Source organism: Phoenix dactylifera, unplaced genomic scaffold, assembly GCF_009389715.1.
Source record: "Phoenix dactylifera cultivar Barhee BC4 unplaced genomic scaffold, palm_55x_up_171113_PBpolish2nd_filt_p 000862F, whole genome shotgun sequence".
NCBI lineage: Eukaryota > Viridiplantae > Streptophyta > Magnoliopsida > Arecales > Arecaceae > Phoenix > Phoenix dactylifera.
In genome coordinates this window covers 1-20,078 of record NW_024068225.1, presented here as the reverse complement: position 1 = coordinate 20,078, position 20,078 = coordinate 1, and the positions used below count along the sequence as shown (strand labels likewise).

General features: G+C 40.5%; 2 protein-coding genes and 1 pseudogene across 2 annotated transcripts; all 3 read left to right on the top strand.

Moving 5' to 3' along the window:
* The first annotated feature begins 1,952 nt into the window (after positions 1 to 1,952).
* On the top strand, positions 1,953 to 4,805 carry LOC120107436 (putative polyol transporter 1). Its single transcript, XM_039120714.1, has 2 exons — positions 1,953 to 2,206; positions 2,766 to 4,805. The coding sequence occupies exons 1-2, from the start codon at positions 2,053 to 2,055 to the stop codon at positions 4,178 to 4,180; spliced, it is 1,569 nt and encodes a 522-aa protein (XP_038976642.1). The 5' UTR covers positions 1,953 to 2,052; the 3' UTR covers positions 4,181 to 4,805.
* A 9,766-nt stretch (positions 4,806 to 14,571) lies between these two features.
* Positions 14,572 to 16,170, top strand: LOC103711329. The gene is made up of 2 exons (XM_008797439.1): positions 14,572 to 14,638; positions 15,599 to 16,170. The coding sequence occupies exons 1-2, from the start codon at positions 14,572 to 14,574 to the stop codon at positions 16,168 to 16,170; spliced, it is 639 nt and encodes a 212-aa protein (XP_008795661.1).
* Positions 16,171 to 18,617: 2,447 nt separating this feature from the next.
* On the top strand, positions 18,618 to 20,073 carry LOC103711299 (annotated as a pseudogene).
* Positions 20,074 to 20,078: the final 5 nt, after the last annotated feature.

Here is a 20,078-nt window from a genome sequence, read left to right as displayed (position 1 = left end):
AAAAAGAACTATTATGTTATATCATTTTCAATTATTTGCAAATTATTTAGATGGCAAATTACATCTTTCAATGCTATGCTTGGCCCTCTATCATTTTTAGTGGAGTTTACCAAAGAACCATCAGTCTGCATACCAGATAATTAAACATCTAATTAGCAAAAAAACCAATCTTTTTTCCTTTCTAACAATATGTGTTCAATTTCTAGAGGAACCTACCTATGAGATAGTATTATTTAGTTTTATTTATCCTCATTTAGTATTATTTAGTTTTATTTATCCTCAGAAGAAAAAGAAGCATGCTCACTCTAATTATCTGTTAATGTTATCTATTTCCTGAGTTGGGCTTTTTTCTTCTTATGAAAAAAAATGAGAGGTCAAGCCTTGGAGATGCAACCTACAAAAGCATTATTGTTGAAATGCTTGACTCTCAAGAGTTGGACGGACCACAAAGTCCTCGACTTTAAAAACCAAATTGAAGCATCCATTGTAATTTGGAAGACAAAAATGCACAAAAAGGATAGCAAGTTATCTTGGGGTTCTACTATTAGCTTAGAGAAGAGGGTGCAGTTTGAACAGAGAGCATAAATCCGGATCCGAACTGGAACCAATCTGGACCCATTCTGAATCCGAATTTTTTGGGTTGGAACCGAATTATACATGGATGCAATTCAATCCGAATGATCGGTTGGATCAAAAATTGTAGCCATGGACTCGATCCGACCTGATTTGATCCGATTTTTTATTGGGTTGGGTCCGAGTCCAACATTAGAACCCGAACAAAAAATCGAAATGGATCATAGTCACTTATGATCTGGTTCGATCTGACTTATTTATTTCTCTATATTGATAAAAAAAATCTGAAAAAACATCTTTCTACTGGCTTTTTTTTTTTTTTGCTTAATAAGATTACCGTTGCAAAAAAAGGGAAAAAAAAAAAACTTCAAACATGCAATTCTAATCTCGGCTCTTATAACGAAGAACTTTGGAATGGCTGCTTAATGACTTGTCTGTATATCATGGCTCTTATGACGATGGACTTTCAAAGGGCTGCTCAATGACTAATCTGTCACTCACAGCTCACAACAAAATAATGTAGGAGGAGGAAGCTGGCAGGCAAAGAAAGACGTTAGACATAGAATAAGGCAATTAAACACCGTTCCATTGCATGTGAATGCCCATTAGTTAGGCACGCTAAGTTTCAATATTCACACGCCGCAGCTAGGGGGACACCATGCCTGACGTCAGGTCTGGACACCAAATAATGAGCGAATCGAACGTAGCCTTGTGGCCCCTCAATTTTTTACTTGACTCACCCCCTTCATTCAATGGTATGAGAGAACTCCAAGATAAGTCTTCATATAATCTACTAAGAATCAGGAAAATGTGTTATTTAATCCCTCTATTTACTGGTAGGTTCTATCAGATAAGAAGATCTCTCAACCTCGTCTAGGACGAGTCACGGATTATTTGTAGTTACAGTGGTTTAGAGAAACACTCAAGATATCTGACCCCCCCGTCAGCAGTAAAGACTAACTCGAGAAAAAGCCGACAGTATGCATGCATGAAATCTAGCTGGCTCCACCAAGTTGGCTGCGTCGGGCCCAGCTCTATCTCGGTAGATTTTCGACTCAAATTAGTTTAACCTGGCCACTTAATGGATTAGATCTCTTTTAAACCTTAAGATGCTACAAATGTTTGTTTTTCTTTGATATTTTCGTTAGGTCTAATGTGATCTAGGTTGGATTGAGTATTTTTTGTCCAATTATGTATATGAGATCTAACTCAAAATGATGGGAAGTTCAGATGGTAATTCTAGATCCAAATATGAGCCATGAATCTAAAACTTTGGGTATGGACCATGGCTAGATAGGACCCACCTTCTGCTCTAGCTGCCACACGAATCCCAGCTTGTGGCCTATTTAATCCCCTCAAGCGCCTGCTTCGCTACAGGCCATGCCCCGTTAACTCATCTCCAATCCAGCCCCCTACAGACCTCTCTCCCTTGCTCCCCATTCACTTCTTCTTCCAAGAGATACACAAAAGAGGTCAGAAATGACTGACCAGAAACCAGAAGCCACCAAAGTGGCTTCTCAGGTCCCCCATGACTCCCTCCCCGAGGCCGTCGCCCCACGGCCGCGCCGTAAGAATAAATATGCCTTCGGCTGCGCCATGCTCGCCTCCATGACCTCCATCCTCTTAGGCTATGGTAAGTCTCATGGACTCCTCTTTTTTTTTTTTTAACTCCGAAAGAACAAAGAAAAATCAAAAACTTTTATAACGCTCAAAAGAAAGTATTTCTCCTCCCCTTGTAGCTTTACTAGAATATTTTCTTAAATAAGTTTTTTTAGGATAATTTTCTTAAAGTAGTTCATGAATTATTATTTTTAGAAATTAAAATATTTCAATAGTTCATAATATCTTTCAGTTAGGTTTGGCTTATTATATAAAAAAGCTGCTCAAGGCCGATTCAGATTCGAGCCAAGATCAACTTCAGCTATTCAAGCTGGGTTCTTATAAGATTTAAGATGGGTTAAAAAAAATTTAAAAAATTTAATATTCATGCTTGATTTATTAGCCTAGCTTTAAAATTTGTTTGAGTTCAGCTATCTATTTATTATTATTACTTGTAATATGCTAAGTCTAAACTTATCTCCTGCTGTTCGTGAATTGTTTTGGTTATTTTGTTTTCTTTTATAATTTTATTAAATGTTAGAAATAATTATTTTAGAAATATTTCATAAAAATAATTGGATGATATATCACAGACATCGGCGTGATGAGTGGCGCTGCAATATTCATCCAGGACGACCTCCACGTGACTGACACTCAGATAGAGATACTCCTCGGAATCCTCAACCTCTATTCCCTCGTCGGCTCCCTCGCCGCAGGCCGGACCTCCGACTGGATCGGCCGCCGCTACACCATCGTCTTTGCTGCCGTCATCTTCTTCGTCGGCGCAATCATGATGGGCCTCGCCCCCAACTACGCCTTCCTCATGGTCGGCCGCTTCGTCGCCGGCGTCGGCGTCGGCTACGCCCTCATGATCGCCCCCGTCTACACGGCCGAGGTCGCACCCGCCTCCTCCCGCGGCTTCCTCACCTCCTTCGCGGAGGTCTTCATCAACTCCGGCATCCTCCTCGGCTACGTCTCCAACTTCGCCTTCTCCAAGCTCCCGGAGCACCTCGCGTGGCGCCTCATGCTCGGCGTCGGCGCCGTCCCCTCCGTCTTCCTCGGCGTCGGCGTCCTTGCCATGCCGGAGTCGCCTCGGTGGCTCGTCATGCAGGGCCAGCTCGGCTTGGCCAAGAAGGTCCTCGCAAAGACCTCAGACACCCCGGAAGAAGCCGAGGAACGGCTTCTCGACATAAAGAAGGTCGCCGGCATCCCTGCCGACTGCAACGACGACGTGGTCGCGGTCCAGAAGCAGAGCCACGGCGAGGGAGTGTGGAAGGAGCTCTTCCTGAGGCCAACGCCCTCAGTCCGCCGTGTCTTGATATCAGCGATCGGAATCCACTTCTTCCAGCAGGCCTCCGGTATCGACTCCGTGGTGCTCTACAGCCCCAAAGTCTTCGAAAAAGCCGGAATTCATGACAAAGACACGCTGCTCGGCGCGACGGTGGCGGTCGGATTCACCAAAACTTTGTTCATCCTTGTGGCAACCTTCCTGTTAGACCGTGTTGGGCGGCGACCTTTGTTGTTGAGCAGCACAGGAGGGATGATATTGTCGCTGGCCGGGCTTGGGCTTGGGCTCACCATCGTCGATCACCACCCGAATGGGCACCTCCCGTGGGCCCTCGGGCTCTGCATCGCATCGATATTGGCCTACGTCGCCTTCTTTTCGATCGGTCTGGGGCCGATAACTTGGGTCTATAGCTCAGAGATCTTCCCACTGAGGCTAAGAGCACAGGGGGCGAGTGCAGGGGTGGTGGTGAACCGGGTGACAAGTGGTGTGATCACGATGACCTTTATATCACTCTACAAGGCCATTACGATCGGTGGGAGCTTCTTCTTGTATGCCGGGGTCGCGGCGGCGGCATGGGTGTTCTTCTTTACTTACTTGAAGGAGACCAGAGGGAAGACTCTAGAGGAGATGGAGAATTTGTTTGGAAACAAAACAGAAGAGAAGGACGGAGAAGTTCAGATGACGAATGGAGCTGGGGGAGGGAGTAATGGGAACGCTTGATAACTTTCGGGTGTTTTCTGCAAAATTATCAGAGGTGGAAGATTCTCTAACGAGGCCCACGAGGCATGCGATAGGGTGGCCAACCAAGGCTTTGGGGTTGATAGGGATACGAAAACGTTTTCTTTTTTACTTTAAGGGAAAGTAATCAAATTGCATTAAGTATTGGAAGTCTTGTTTGGTGGATCTGTCATGGATGTCGCGTTCCAACTCCATTTGATTTAAAGGAATTAAACAAAAGATAGGATCAGAGAAGGATATTTGAAGATTTCGCCGTCACCCAAGCAAACACTGGAATTCTATCGTGTTTATGGATCTTTGGTGAGGAAGTGGCTTTGTTAGAAATTTCCTCAGCTTGGCCAGCCAAATTATTTTATGGTGTCTGTTGAGGAGTTGTCTTTCCTCCATTTGTCCTTTCTTGGCTTTCTCTCGTTATCAACATCGGTGTTAAATCTTGAAGTGGACGTGGTTTCTAATGCAAGGAAGAGTACGGAAATTGTTATTTTTCTAGCTATTTGTTATCTCAAAGCATCGTCAGGTGCATATAAATTGCGGAATACATGGTGTTCGAGATGCATGCATGGTATGTGGGCACAGGCTTCATACATGCTACCTCTCATTCCTTGTATCACGGAGAGCACTGTGCAGCTGCTGTTAGCTTAAATTAATCGAATGGTCCGAGAGCAATGCACTTGGTTTGTATGGTTTTTATTTCATGTTGCGTGGACAGATTGACGAGGCATTCAGTAACTTCTATGATACAGATGCCGCCCTTGGAAATGGATAAAACGATCACTACAAGAAAAAGGAAATTTTTCGACGCTTTTTTTCCGACGCTAGGGAGAAGCATCGGAAAATTTTGGTTCAACGCCAAACTTTACCGATGCTTCTAAAAAGCATCGGAATCAACGACGCTTAAAAGCGTTGTCTAAAGTTTGGACCTACAACGACGCTTATAAACGTCGTCGGAGGCCAAATCCATTTAAATATCAGCCCCCTCTCGATTGATGCCCTAGTTTTTTTCATCTCCTCTCCTCTTCCCTCTAGCGCCGACATCAATCTACTGGGAGTCCTCTTATTGTCTTCCCTCTCTTGAAAGCCTTAAACCATCGCCACTCTCACCAGGTAAAAGCCTTCTCCTTCACCGGGAGATATACCTCTCCCGTTTCAAAATCCTGCTTCTCCTTCTCCTTTTCTTATTTTTTCCCTTTTGCTTTCACTTTTTCTTCTTTTTTTTCCTCAGGTAATGGCGAAATATTTCAAGATATACTTTAAAAAGAAAGGACAAAGACCGAGTCCCTTGAATCAGATTTTGAATCATCGAGGTATATCATTTTTCTCTGCCCCTCTTTTCTTCTTTTTTAATTGACCGTCTTATAAGAGTAGTAGCTCTGGCTTCTCCATTTTGTTCGTAGGAAAGGTTCAAGAAAGATCTCGATGGCCGCCTTTTGGTATTTTTTTTCCTTTCTTTCTTTAATAAAGTTTTATGTGCATGGTTATTGTCCCTTTGCCTTAATTATCACATGTTTTCTTGAAGAAAATCGGTGCCTGGGAGTAATGCAAGGTGATTTCGTTGACTTGATCTACAAAATTTTAGTTCTATCCTTTCTTGGAGTTCTTGATTTCCTTCTTACTTTTGTTTAATGATGCCTAGTTGTTGTCCCTGTCTTTGGAAAAAAAAATTCGAAGAGTTGATGTTGTCCAGAATTGATAGCGTAGATGCTGAGCCAAAATGGATCTCTGATGCAAGAAGGAATAGGGATGCTGAAGAAAATAATTTTTTTTTAAAAATTAAATACATTAGCCGATGCTTATAAGTGTCGGCTTTGAGGCTTTTAGCGACGCTTTTAAGCGTCGTTAAAAAGCGTCGCTAAAAACTGATATTTTACGACGCTTTCCGAAAGCATCGGAAAAAACTTTTCCCACTCAAGTATCGCCAACGCTTCTGCGACGCTTTGTTTAGCGTCGATCGAACTTTAACCGACGTTTATAAGCGTCGGTAAAGATCATATTAAATGCCGGAAAAGATGTATTTTTCTGTAGTGGATATCCTTGCTGCGTGCATCAATCAAGCTTTCTTTTTTTGATGCAAGACCATTTAAGCATATTTAGAAAAACCTGTCACATTTTTAATCAAAATCTCAACTTATGACATGCCCAACCAAAATATCGACACCAACCTATTCAGGACTTAATACTGTATATTCACATAATATACCTCTTTGCAGGTGAATAGATTAAAACTAGTGTGCTTCCAATTTGAAATTGATCTGAAAATGATTTGATCCAATCTGACTGTGAGGACCCGTATGGGCGTGTGTTTAGTCCCACATCGGTTATTTGTTAGGTAGAGCTTGAGTACTTATACAGGATCAAAAAATCCAAATAATAACTTCCAGCTAGCCATTTTGGGTGAGATCCTGGGTTGTTATAAATGGTATCAGAGTGGACCCGGCCCATAATCTATGTGGACTAGAAGATATTGCAGCACAGATCGATTGGGGCTGACCACGGGCCGATCGTGGTGTTTGTGATTAGATTTGAATGGATTTAAACCCTTAACCTAACGAGGACGTCAGAGTTTGAACGGAAAAAGTATGTGAGGACCCGTGTGGGCGTGTGTTTAGTCCCATATCGGTTATTTATTGGGTAGATCTTGGGTACTTATACAAGATCAAGGAACCCAAATAATAACTTCCAGCTAGCCAAATTGGGTGAGATCCTGGATTGTTATACTGACTTTAAGTTATTTAGAGCGTAAGTGTGGATTGAGAAATATAACTATTTTGTACTCGAAAAAATATGATTATTTGTGAGGACTCGTGCAAGCATGTGTATAGGACTCTTGTATTTCGTTTAAAAGAAAAAAAAAATTGTCTGATAAACTTAGCATGCTTGATGAAAACTCTTGCTATGATAAACAAATAAATAGGATAGACTTTTGGTTCATGGTTTGAATAAACAGTATAGTTCTTATATGTCTACGATTCATGGATGGACTAAACAACCTACATTAGCATAACTTAAAAATATATATGTTAATCAGGAAATACTTAATACTCGGATGCATGGTTTCACTAAATCCCCTCCAAAAGAAAAGATCTTATTTTCTAATAGTGTAAATAAAAATAAAATAATAAATAATAAATTCAAAAAGTTGGAAGAAAAGGTAGTTGAAGAATTTGAGAAGAGAAAACTCCTAAATAGAGGAAATATCATAAATTTAAGGAGAATTGTCATAGATGCAGAAAATTTGGTAATAAAATTCAAGATTTCTAGGTGAAGCTCAAACAATTTAATATTTTATTCTCTACATCAAAGTATAGAGGAGAAAAGGAAGTTGATAGTTAGGTTCTTAGTGCTTTTATTGTTGTTGTAAGATGTCTTGATAGTCAGTATGCGTACATTGTTGTATCCTCTCATATATATGACATATATTGATTTCGCTAATGACTGGATTAATGATTTTATGTATTCTAATTATCTTACTAGCTGTAGAGAGATAGTTGATTCTCCATATGAATATACTGATTATGAGACTATTTGCAACTACCTATGATTCACTTTATCCTATCAAAAGTATTGGTGATCAATCTATCACATAATCTTGTGGATTTTCCATTTTTGTAAGTAATGTTTATTATGTACTTGGTATTCAAAAAATTTGATTTCTATTTTATAAACCATAGACAAAAGCATTTTATTTTATTTGGGCCTAGTACTATGGAGATTTATGCTAATATTAAAGCTTTTAGAAAGCTTATTACTCAAGGTAGGAAAGTAAATAAGCTTATGGTATATCTGCTGGCAATTCTTATATGGATCAGACTCTCAAGCATGATATGACTAATTTATAGTATGCTAGATTGGCTCATATGAATTTAGCTAGACTTCAAGATATGCAAAGCAAAGGACTGATTAAAATAGATGTCCCAAAATAAAAGTAAATACTGTCACTATCCACACTAGATGTCAATATGGAAGATGCATAAACTACCCTTTAAAAAGATCAGAATAAGATCATGTCGACCACTATATTTGATACATTATGATCTCACTTGGAGTATTTGCATTCCATCTTTCATTAATATGAGATATGCAATTATCTTTATTGATGATTTCTCTAGAAATACCTAAATTTATTTTGTCAAAGAAAAGTTAGAAGTGTTCGTGATGTTTGATCAATTTAAAAATATGGTTGGAAAACTCTGTAAATTAAAAATTGACTATTCAAGAACTTGATGGCAGTGGTAGATATATTTCAAATACTTAGTTATGGTATACGTAAAGAGTTTACTTGCCCAAGTACTCTAAGCAAAATGTCCTAGCAGCGAGGAAGAATAGATATCTATTGGTATAATTCATGCAAAGAATGTGAAATGTGAATTTTTAGTAGAGTGCATGCAGATATATGTTATTAACAAAACAACTTTGAGAAGTATTGACCATATTACTTTAATATGAAAAATTATTTGGGAAGGGCCCTGATATTTATCATCTTCATGCCTTTGTATATATTTACCTAGAAAATATTTATTATTTTGTAGCTATTCTCTATTTTCTACAGAGTTTAGTTTATTTGTGAAGATCAATAATAAGGGTGTGGTGATAGTTTAACTTTACTTTAATGACTTGATTGGCAGGAATAATGATATTGATGAGATCCATACTATTCATGAACAACTATTTGTACAATTTGAGATGAAAGAACTTGGTGAATTAAAATATTTTCTTGGAATTGAAATAGCTAAACTTAATGATTGCTATTTTATTTGTCAAAGAAAATATGCTCTTGATTTATTGAAGAAGTATGGATTGGCTAATTACAAGCATATGCAGACATCAACTGAAGCAAATTTAAAGTTGAGCAAACAACAATGCAAGCTTTTTGGTGATCCTACTATGAATAAATATGTTGTGGGCAGCTTTTTTTATTTAACTATCACGTGGCTAGATATTTCTTATGTTATTGGCATTGTTAGCCAATATATAGAAAGTCCTAGATGGCCACAGCTTAATGTAATTTTATGAATCTTGAGGTATTTTGCTATGACTATTGGTGATAGTATTTTATATACTATTAACTCTTCAATCAAGTTTACTGGTTTTACAGATGGAGACTATGCTGATGAGGTGGATATATGTAGATCTATCACTGATCATGCTTTCAGTTTGGGATCTAGTGTTGTTTTTGGTGCCGTAAGATATAGTCTGCCTTTTCATTATCTTTTGTAGAGGTAGAATATCATGCCATCAAGAGGGTAGTTGAGGAGTCGGCTTGGCTCACTAAATTGTCTAGGGATTTAGGTCAAGAGACTAATTATATTGTTCCTTTATTTTGATAATGGAAGTGCTATTCGATTGGCAAGGAATCCAGTATTTGATGAAAGAACAATGCATATTGAGGTTCATCAAACTAAAGTGAAGAAGTCAATTTGTTTCCACCTTCCGTATATAAATAATTAGCTGGTAGGTATGTTTACTGAAGGATTGGCGAGCAAGTAGTTTAAAGCTTTACACCGCAAGCTTGATATTGTTAACATGAAGTTTGCAACAAGTAAGTGTTGGAGTCACTTGATCCATGTTTAGTTAGGCTGGGCCTTAAGCTCAATAGAAACGAGATCATATCTTGATAGGTTGTCTCTTTGATAGCAAATGGTGGCGTGTAGGTGGTTTTCATGCATGCGCGCGAGAGGGAGAGAGAGCTTGATCCAAGTTTGATATTCGATTTACATTTTTTTTTAAAAAAAAACCTACTCTTTTCAAAAATTTTAATGTTCTTCTTCCACTATATATAATTGCTTGTACTTCGATGTTTGTTTTGGATTTTACACTGATTTGTTGGAGCTACACACAAAAGAAAAAGAAAAAGAAAAAGACCATTTTACACTATTTTGATGCAGTTCAGTGCTTTCTTCTTTCAGGATGTTTGAATACCAATTTCACAAAATTCGCCTCAGAGGACATGTTCATAGTTGTGGTTTTGTGCTTCATAATGCCCATCTCAAGCCTTGTAGTCACTAGATGGCCTTGATCAAATGCATAACATTGGTGCTTCAATTAAGTTGAAGCTTGCATCTCAAGTGATTGATGTGATTGGCTCTTCAAGTGGAGAAGGTTCCTGAGGAGAAGGTTCCTGAGGAATGGTGAAGTTGAAGCTTAAAGTTTCTTCATACGGAGCATGTATATAGTTCGTGGTGAGCTAGTATTACCATGTGCAATGGCCACAGCAACAATACAAATCGGACCTTGGAATGGTGGAGAGGATGTATAGGCTACCATCGTCACGAGACTTGGAAAGCAAGTAGTGTAATTAAGTAGTCGGACTAGCGACGATATTGGGTTTATCGAAAAGATGGCCGTGACTTAAAAAGAAAGGTGATCTCATTAAAGACTACATGGCGAGAGAGATACATCTGACTTGTTGAAGGGTTCACAAATAAATAGCCTCTATGTTAGTGGCAGTATCCAAGAGAAATAAGATGCTAGGACTAGGGATCAAACTTTGTCTTGATGTGATCTCCCAAGTATGAAGAGTACCTTAACTGAAATTCCTAAGGATTCATAGTCTAGATTTTTCCCAAATATCTTTTCATGAGGGCATCGCATATCCAAATATGAGTAGAAAGTCGATTTATCAACGAAACAACATTACTTTACCAAAGGCATTTTGGCACATTGTTAGATGAAGCCCAATTGCATTGCCATGTATTCTTTTTGTTGTACTGTTTTGCTCCAAAGTATAAGAGCCGGATATTTGATGATGAATGCCGTTGTCTACCCAGTATGACAAAAAATTTTATCAACAAACTCTCCACCACCATGCATTTACAGAATTTTAGTTTGCCTATTGAACATATTTTAATAAACTTGTGAAAGGCAATAATGAAAATTCATGATCCGGCACTCGAGGAGATAGATAATGATGCCTTTGGAGATGTAGATGGGGACGGGGTAAAGAAGGCTTAAAATCATCAGGCCGAGGAATATGAGCTATAATATCAGTCACAAAGATCAAAAGTTACCCTAACACTTGAGGCTGTCAAGGAAGATCAATATGTGGAGACTGAGATCGAAGTCAATCCGGTTGAGAGAGCCTAATCTCCTAAAAAATTGGTCTCTCGTGAGTCCATGATGTCAGTGGTGATGTCAAGTGATTCATCTTCCGTCATTGCAAGGCAAATATCAAGAGGGACAAAGTGATAATCCAAGCATAATTGCTTATAAAAAAAATCTGTTAATGCGATTTAATACGTCTCACAAATAGTAGCCAATTACAAAGCAAAGCATTCAGAGTAGGACAGACAAAGGATAACTTGGACTAGGCTAAATTGACAAGTAAAAAGGTTAGGAGAGTAGTATTCAACGGAGCACTTACCATATTCACTGATCTATATATGATGAAGTTGCCATGAAGGTCTATGGAGACTAGAAAATCCCTTTAGAGAAGTCCTACAGCTTCAGTCTCTGGTGAGGACATATCATCCTCAGAAAATACTAGCCAGATAGGTTTGGGATAATGAAGAAAAAGGAACTGAAAGTTTCTATCTCTATGAGAGGAGTCCTTGTAAAAGAAGCTAAAATACTTTTAAAAAAAAGAAGGAACAGACCCTCTAAGCGAGCATACTAATGCCTAATAGGAACTGTATCGGTTGCATCCATCATAAGCACGGTAGATCTCTAAAAAATAGATGTATAACCAGATTTGGAGCACTCAGAGAGGACCTTTATATCCCCAGTGCCCGATACAACTAGATCCAATCAGAATTAGAAAAAAAAAAGATTAAACTACTAGATGTGGTTCCGGGAGTCGCCAGCTTGGATACATGATCCATCTTGTATCAAAGTTGAATGATACAAAAGACCAAAAACTGTTAAAATTTATGATGTAATGGACAAATAAAAAATCTTGTTATCTCAGACTTTTCGACAGACCCATTTGACATCCAAATAACCTGTGCCATATGATAACCATCCGATCCATATAGATTTTGTCTATGAAGTCAAGTTGGAGAAAAAAAAATAATTTGGTGTGTGTCGATTTCAAAGACATCATAGCAGCAGCCATCATAGATTGAGTTTGAGTATCAAATAACTTTCGTTGCATTTCCACAATCATAACAATTGGAACTCAAAATTGAAAGATATAACAAATTGAAGTGGTGCCAGTTCTGCCGAGTGTAACAAGAGGTTAGCATGCTGTCGGTTGGAAAATTGGCCTATAACGCCTACACTGTCTGAGTCACCTTATATCGAGCTAAATAGCAATCAGATAATTAGGTTTGGGCGGCAACATAAATGTCATTGGAAAAGTCCGGGGTTCCATAGATTGGTCTTAGTATACAAGATTGCTCAAAGTGTTCCGTTTCCTCTACTATGTTGGTGTCAAATCCGAAAAGCACCTATAAATTTTAAGTCATTGTAATCAATATATATTAATAAGTAAAAGCATTATCCCTTAAGAGTGCACTTTGAATATTTATCTCTTTGCATGGTGGATCACGTGTAAGGTTCAATAGATTCTAGAGCGATCTTGGTAGATGTTAGACCTGAGGTTTAGCTACTAATTATCTTTTTAGCCCTTAACTTAGATTCCTAATTGTCTTATTCTAATTTAGTTAAAAGGCCTTGTAGATCCTAACCAATATTAGGTATTCATCTTGAAGTCACATGCATCCCCGAATCTTGCACCTGCAGTCTCCTAATCTTGCATGATAATGTCAAGTCTAAAAATGCCATGCCACTACAAATAGAAAGGGTCTAGAAATAGGACATATTGGCCATGACATGCGCATGCAACATAGATTCCTCCGGCTCTTCTTCTTTAAACAAGCCATGTCAGGAACCAACTAGAAATTCTTCTTCTTTAAACTTGATCACCTGTCCGTGCTCACGCCTCCTTTTCTGCCAACTGATGGCCCAACAGAGGTCACTTAACAAAAATCAAATCTAATTAAACCTAGCTTAAGTCACATTGCCCATGGACTCGGTTAATTTTCATTTACGATAAATATTTAACAACGTACGTATCATATGTAATTGACCTTATGTCGGCTTCGGCATACTGCTAAAATAGACTTTGCTCTCCTATGTCGCATCAACTTCCTTTCGCACTGAATAATAACAAAATGAGCTGGAGCAATTTTCAGAAACGGACATTACCTAATTCGTCTCTTGATAAATCCAATCAAGTCTAACTAAACCAAGCTCGAGTTTCACTGTGTTGGACTTGATTTCCCCTCATCAATAATAAATAACTGACACTGTGTCAGCTCTCAATCTGCCGTCCACAGTGCTAAAATAAACACTCCTCTCTGTACCGCATCAACTTCTTTGCGCGTGGGATAATGACAAGATAGGATAAACGGTATTTTTTTGGGGATGAATGTAAACGACAGTTGAGTCCAAGCTTTCACATAATTTTTTTTTGTATACAAGTGGACAGTTATAATATAACACCTCTCATGGACTCTCCTAATTAAAGCGGTTATGAAGAGAAGATACAACGATATAGCGATTCAGTCAAAGAGTGCGTGAATTTGTGCGGGGTATATTTAATTCTACATCGCACTACAAGAAAATCAGGCATTGCCGACACACTTTATTACCTATACCGATGCTTATAAGCGTCGTTTATTTTATTACCGATGCTTTATAAATCGTCATAAAAGTGTCGGCAATGTGAGCGTGGCAACAAAATCTGCTAACACAGATAGAAAATGTAGTTAATTAGCTATAAAATGCCGATGCTTACAAGCGTTGCTAATTAGTGACGCTTATAACCGTCCGTAGTTAGCGGCACAAGATTGTATAAAATATCCTTTCAAAAATTGGGAGTTTATTTTAGCCTTCAGTCGACGAAGAAGCATGATCAAGATCAGGGAATTCAAGCCCAAATATATGCTTCCTATTATCTGAGTAGCATCACCAAACTCTATCAATAAGATGTTGCAACAAAAGAACATATAATCTCATCTAGGTGCTACCATCCAGTAGCTAGGTAACAATTATAACTATAAAAGCTATGATCTTCTCTTACTTCATCTTTAACGAGTAATAATTACAACCGATGCCCAATTTATATGATATTTCTTTTACAAATTATAATAAACTGCAAAACCTATGGTTTCATTTACAAATTACAAATTATACCATACCCTAACCCCAACCCCAACCTCAACTCCAACCTTTGCTTTCGATTCCCTTTCCTCTTCTCGCTCTCGCATCGGCGGTGGCCGCTTCTACACCATCCTGGAGTTGCCATGAGGTCCTGGGGTCCCGCGGCAGCGCGGCAATCCACCCTCTTCCATAGCCTAGTGCAGGGGCCTCCAACCGAACAATGCCAATCCGACTACCGGAGAACCACTCGAAGCTCCCTCGGCAGCCGAAGATCAATGGAGCGTGGGGTTGGTACTCGTGGTGATTTCGCTAGAGAACATGGTGGCACATCTAGTCCGGGTGGTAGTGGAGACATAGGCCAAGTAGGGTCGCCGACTGCTACTCCCCCACGCCGATCCCAAGCCTTTCGACCTCCACTACTCTCAGTATAGCCTAGAGAGGTACACGCACTCCCTCCTCCTCTCTCCCAAATTGCAAACTTGGGTTTCCATTGCCTTGGTTTGGTATTGGTGTTTTATAGGGGGACTTGGCCTATGACGATGCAGTTGAGCGTCGTCTTAAATCCCTTGGACCATAGGATTCCGACGATATTTTTAAGCGTTGTCTAGCCCAAGTTTGCAATTTGGCTCCAAAGTTTTGCATCTACGCTTCCGACGATGCTTATAAGCATCATTTTAGGTTTGTGTTAAAGGAGGATTTAAGGGGGAAGGTAGTGTTAAAACGGTTTATTGAGTAGGATTCCGACGATGCTTTTAAGCGTCGTCTGCTTTTTTTCCTTCTTGGCCTCTAACGACGCTTAGAAGCATCGTCTTACAATTTGCTTTGGATGATGCTAATTAGCGTTGTCTTAGTTTCATCCCTGCCGATGCTACTTAGAAGCATCGACAAATTTTGGCACCGAAGCCAAAATTACCGACGCTTCTACCTAGCATCGACATGTATATATTGGCATTCTCCCCTTTTCCTGTAGTGTTAGCTATACATTGGGTAGATCTTGAATATTTATACAAGGTTAAGAAATCTAAATAATATCTCAGCTAGTTTGTTTGAGTGAGATTCTAGATTATGACATTAGGCCTGTTAACGAGCCGAGCTGCTCGGGTTCGGCCCGGTAAAAGCTCGGCTCGAGCTCGGCTCGTTAGTCAAACGAGCCCGAGCCCGAACCCAAAATGAGGCCCGTTTAAATTCGAGCGCGAGCTCGAGCAGCTCGCGAGCCCAAACAAGCTCGTGACTTAATAGAACCCGTAGCCCGCGGCTCGCACCCATACTCCAAAACCCTAACCATTGGTCCATTGTTCCCAGGCTTTAAAAAATTAAAAGGTTCAGTGGCTGGTACAGTGGTATCAACACTCGGTGGTCTTCCCCTCCTCTGCCGGCGACCCCAACGTCCCCCATTAGTGCCGCGCCCCGGCTACGCCGCCCTTGCAGCCCTCCCGCCCGGCCGCTGCCTCCTTCGTCGGTGGCCCCTCCAACCCCAGCCTCCCCTTCTTGTCCTTCGACATCGGCTCCGCCCCCTCCAGTTTACCCTTTCTGCCCCTGTCTTTGCCTCCGCTGCCGGCGGCCCCCTCTCCACCGGCATTGTCTCCTTCGATGACGAGACCCCTCTCCTCGAGGAGCTCGGCATCAACACCCGCCAGATCTGGCGCCCGACCGCCTCCATCCTCAACCCCTTCCGTGTTAACCCTGACCTCCACGAGGACGGCAACATTTCTGACCCCTTCCTCTTCCTCATGGCCTTCAGCCTCTTCTCGCTCCTCGCCGGCAAGTTCCACTTCGGCATCATCCTCGGCTGGGTCATCGTCGCCGCCCTCTTCATTTACGTCGTCTTCAACATGCTTGCCGGCCGCCGCCCTCTTCCTTTAGCTCGTGATTGAAACGAGCTTCATCCAGGCAAAAAAAAAAAAAAAACCGAGCTTTACGAGCTCGGTCTGAGCCTTTGTTTTGCTGGGCGAGCTCGAGCTCGAGCCCAATACAAAGCTCGGTACCAAGCCCGAGCCCAAAATTCTGTGAAACGAGCCAAGCCCGAACCTCCCAGGCTCGGGCTCAGCTCGGCTTGTTAACAGGCCTATATGACATATGGTATTAGAGCAGATTCGACTTATGGCCTATGCGGACTAAATGATACTACAATACAGATTCATTGTGGATGATCATAGGTCAATCATGGTGGGTTAGATTTAAATGGATTTCAATCTTTAGCAAGACGTGAATGTCGGAACTTAAACGAAGAAACTATATGAGGATCCATATGGACGTATTTTTAGTTTTATATTGACTATACACTCAGTAGATCATGCCAACTTATATAGGGTTAAGGCTACAAATGGTCCGACCCGACCTGGCTGACCTGCTTTTCCCCAATCCTACCCATTTTAAAGGACCCGTGGGGTTGGTTCGGGTTGCCAACCAGCTTATCTCCAATCCGACCCATTTTAAAGGACCTATGGGGCTAGGTCAGGGTCCAAACCGACCCGACCCGACCGGCTTAGCCTCAATCCAACCCAATTTAAAGCATCCGTGGGACCGAGTTGGGTTCTAAAATTGGACCCATTCCATTTTTGGGGTTGAGCTTGAGTTTCCTAAATTCTGACTCGACTCGATCTGATTCATTTGAAATTTGTGTAATTTTGGATTTTTAACCCTACGATTCGACCAAATTTGACCCGAACCTCGTAAACCATTTGGGTGCATGAACCATTCGTGTAATTAGACTTTACTCTAAAATTGTATTTTTTCTGCTATTTTGGTTAATTTTATATACTATAAGTTTGAATACAACCTTTTATTTTATCTGTGCAAGAATTTTTTGAAAAAGTTTTATATATTTCTTCTCCTAACTTTTTAGGGTGGTAACTGATATTGATGGGTCATGTTTTTTTCCTAAGTGATCCTTGTGCTTGTCCTTTTGACTCTTGCATTTCAGTCCAATTGTCACTTTAATCATATATAAATTGTGAAATGGACTATTCGGCTGTATCATATTCAATGATTTGCAAATTATTTAGATAGCAAATTACATCTTTTAACGCTGTGCATAGCCCTCTATCATTTTCAATGAAGTTTACCAGAGAATCATCAGTCTGCATACCAAATAATCAAACATTTAACTAGTAAAAAAATCGATCATTTTTCCTTTCTGACAATATGTGTTCAATTTCTGGAGGAACCTGCCAATGAGATAGTATTATTTAGTTTTTCTGATCCTCATTACTATTAGAAGAAAAAGAAACATGCTCACTCAATTATCTGTTTAATGATATCTATTTTCTGAGTTGAGCTTTTTTATCTTTATGAAAGAATGGGAGGTCAAGCCTTGGAGATGCAATCTACAAGAGCATTATTATTGAAATGCTTAACCCTGAAGAGTTTCTGGCATCAATGGACTTGTCGACGGAGCACAAAGTCCATGGCCTTAAAAATTGGATTGGAGCATCCAATAAAATTTGGAAGAGAAAGAAGCATAGTAAGGATGGCAATTTATTTTGGGGTTTTACTGTTAGTTTAGGAAAGAGGGTGTAGTTTGAAGAGAGAGCAGAAATCGAGATCCGAATCGGAGCCGACCTGGATCCGTCTTGGACTCGAATTTTTTGGGTTGGTATCGAGTTATATATGGACCCAACCCGACCCGAATGACCAGTTGGATAAAAATTGTAGCCATGGATCCGATCCGATTCAATCCAATCCGAGCCGATTCGACCCAATCTTTTATTAGATTGGGTTTGGAATCAACATTAGGTTATAAACAAGGAATCAGATTGGATCGGGGTTACTTATGATCCGGTCCGATCCGACCTATTTATATCTCTATATGGTGTCAAAAAAATTTAAATAATATTTTTTAACTAATTTTTTTATAAAATTACGGTTAAGAGAAAAAAATATCTACATGCAGTTCTAATCATGGCTCTTATAACGAAGAACTTTGGAATGGCTGCTTAAAATGACTTGCCCGTATCATGGCTTTTATAACGAAGAACTTTGAAAGGGCTGCTCAATGACTAATCTGTCCCTCACAGCCCGCAACAAAATTATGTAGGAGGAAGCTGGCAGGCAAAGAAAGAGGTTAGACTTAGAATAAAGCAATTAAACACCGTTCAAGTACATGCGAAAGCCCATTAGTTAGGCACGCTACGTTTCAATATCCACACGCTGCTGGGGGGACACCATGCGGCCCCTGCCTGACGTCAGGTCTGGCCACCAAAAAATGAGCGAATCGAACGTACTCCTGTGACCCCTCAAATTTTTACTTGACTCCAAGATAAGTCTTCATATAATCTACTAAGAACCAGGAAAATGTTCTCTCTAGTCCCTCTACTTACCGGTAGGTTCTATCAGATAAGAAAATCTCTCTACCTCGTCTAGGGCGAGTCTTGGATTATTTATAGTTACAGTAGTGGTTCAGAGAAACACTCAAGATATCTGAACCCCCGGTAAGCAGTAAAGACTAACTAGAGTCTAGAGAAAAAGCCAACGGGATGCTTCGCTACCGGCCATGCCCCTTAACTCATCTCCAATCCAGCCTCCTACAGACCTCTCTCCCTTGCTCCCCGTCCCCTCCTTCGAAGAGATACACAAAAGAGATCAGAAATGACTGACCAGAAACCAGAAGCCACCAAAGTGGCTCCTCAAGTCCCCCATGACTCCCTCCTCGAGGCCGTCGCCCCACGGCCGCGCCATAACAAGAGGTATGCCTTCGCCTGCGCCATGCTCGCCTCCATGACCTCCATCCTCTTGGGCTATGGTAAGTCTCAGGGACAATTTTTTTTTTTTAACTCCCGAAAGAACAAAAAAAAAATCAAAAACTTTTATAACGTTCAAAAGAGAGTACTTCTCCTCTCCTTCTAGTTTCACTAGAATATTTTTCTTAAAGAAGTTTTTTAGGATAATTTTCTTACAATAGTTCATGAATTAGTTTTTTCAGAAATTAAAATATTTCAGTAGTTCATAATATCTTTCAGTTTAGAGTTGGCTTATTATATAAAAAAACTGCTCAAGGCGGATTCAGTTTCGAGCCAAGATCAACTTCAGCTATTCAAGCCGGGTTCTTATAAGATTTAAGTTGAGTTTTAAAAAACTAAAAAATTTAATATTCATGCTTGATTTATGAGGCTAGCTTTAAAATTTGTTTAAGTTCAGCTATATATTTATTATTATTATTATTTGTAATATGCTAAGTCTAAACTTATCTCCTCCTGTTCATGAATTGCTTTGGTTATTTTTTTTATAATTTTATTGATAGTTAGAAATAATTATTTTAGAAATATTTCATAAAAATAATGGATAATATATCGCAGACATCGGAGTGATGAGTGGCGCTGCATTATTTATGAAGGACGATCTGCACGTGAATGACACTCAGATAGAGATACTCCTCGGAATCCTCAACCTCTTCTCCATCGTCGGCTCCCTCGCTGCCGGCAGGACCTCCGACTGGATCGGCCGCCGCTACACCATCGTCTTTGCTGCCGTCATCTTCTTCGTCGGCGCAATCATGATGGGCCTCGCCCCCAACTACGCCTTCCTCATGGTCGGCCGCTTCGTGGCCGGCGTCGGCGTCGGCTACGCCCTCGTGATCGCCCCCCGTCTACACGACCGAGCTCGCACCCGCCTCCTCCCGCGGCTTCCTCACCTCCTTCCCGGAGGTCTTCATCAACTCCGGCATCCTCCTCGGCTACGTCTCCAACTTCGCCTTCTCCAAGCTCCCGGTGAACCTCGGCTGGCGTCTCATGCTCGGCGTCGGCGCCGTCCCCTCCGTCTTCCTCGTCGTCGGCGTCCTTGCCAT

Bases quoted from the DNA above. Each gene is read 5' to 3' on its own strand.
- LOC120107436 (XM_039120714.1), top strand. From the start codon at position 2,053: ATGACTGACCAGAAACCAGAAGCCACCAAAGTGGCTTCTCAGGTCCCC. The intron at 2,207-2,765 runs GTAAGTCTCATG...GATATATCACAG, and splicing joins CTCCATCCTCTTAGGCTATG to ACATCGGCGTGATGAGTGGC.
- LOC103711329 (XM_008797439.1), top strand. From the start codon at position 14,572: ATGGAGCGTGGGGTTGGTACTCGTGGTGATTTCGCTAGAGAACATGGT. The intron at 14,639-15,598 runs GTAGTGGAGACA...CATTGTTCCCAG, and splicing joins TGGCACATCTAGTCCGGGTG to GCTTTAAAAAATTAAAAGGT.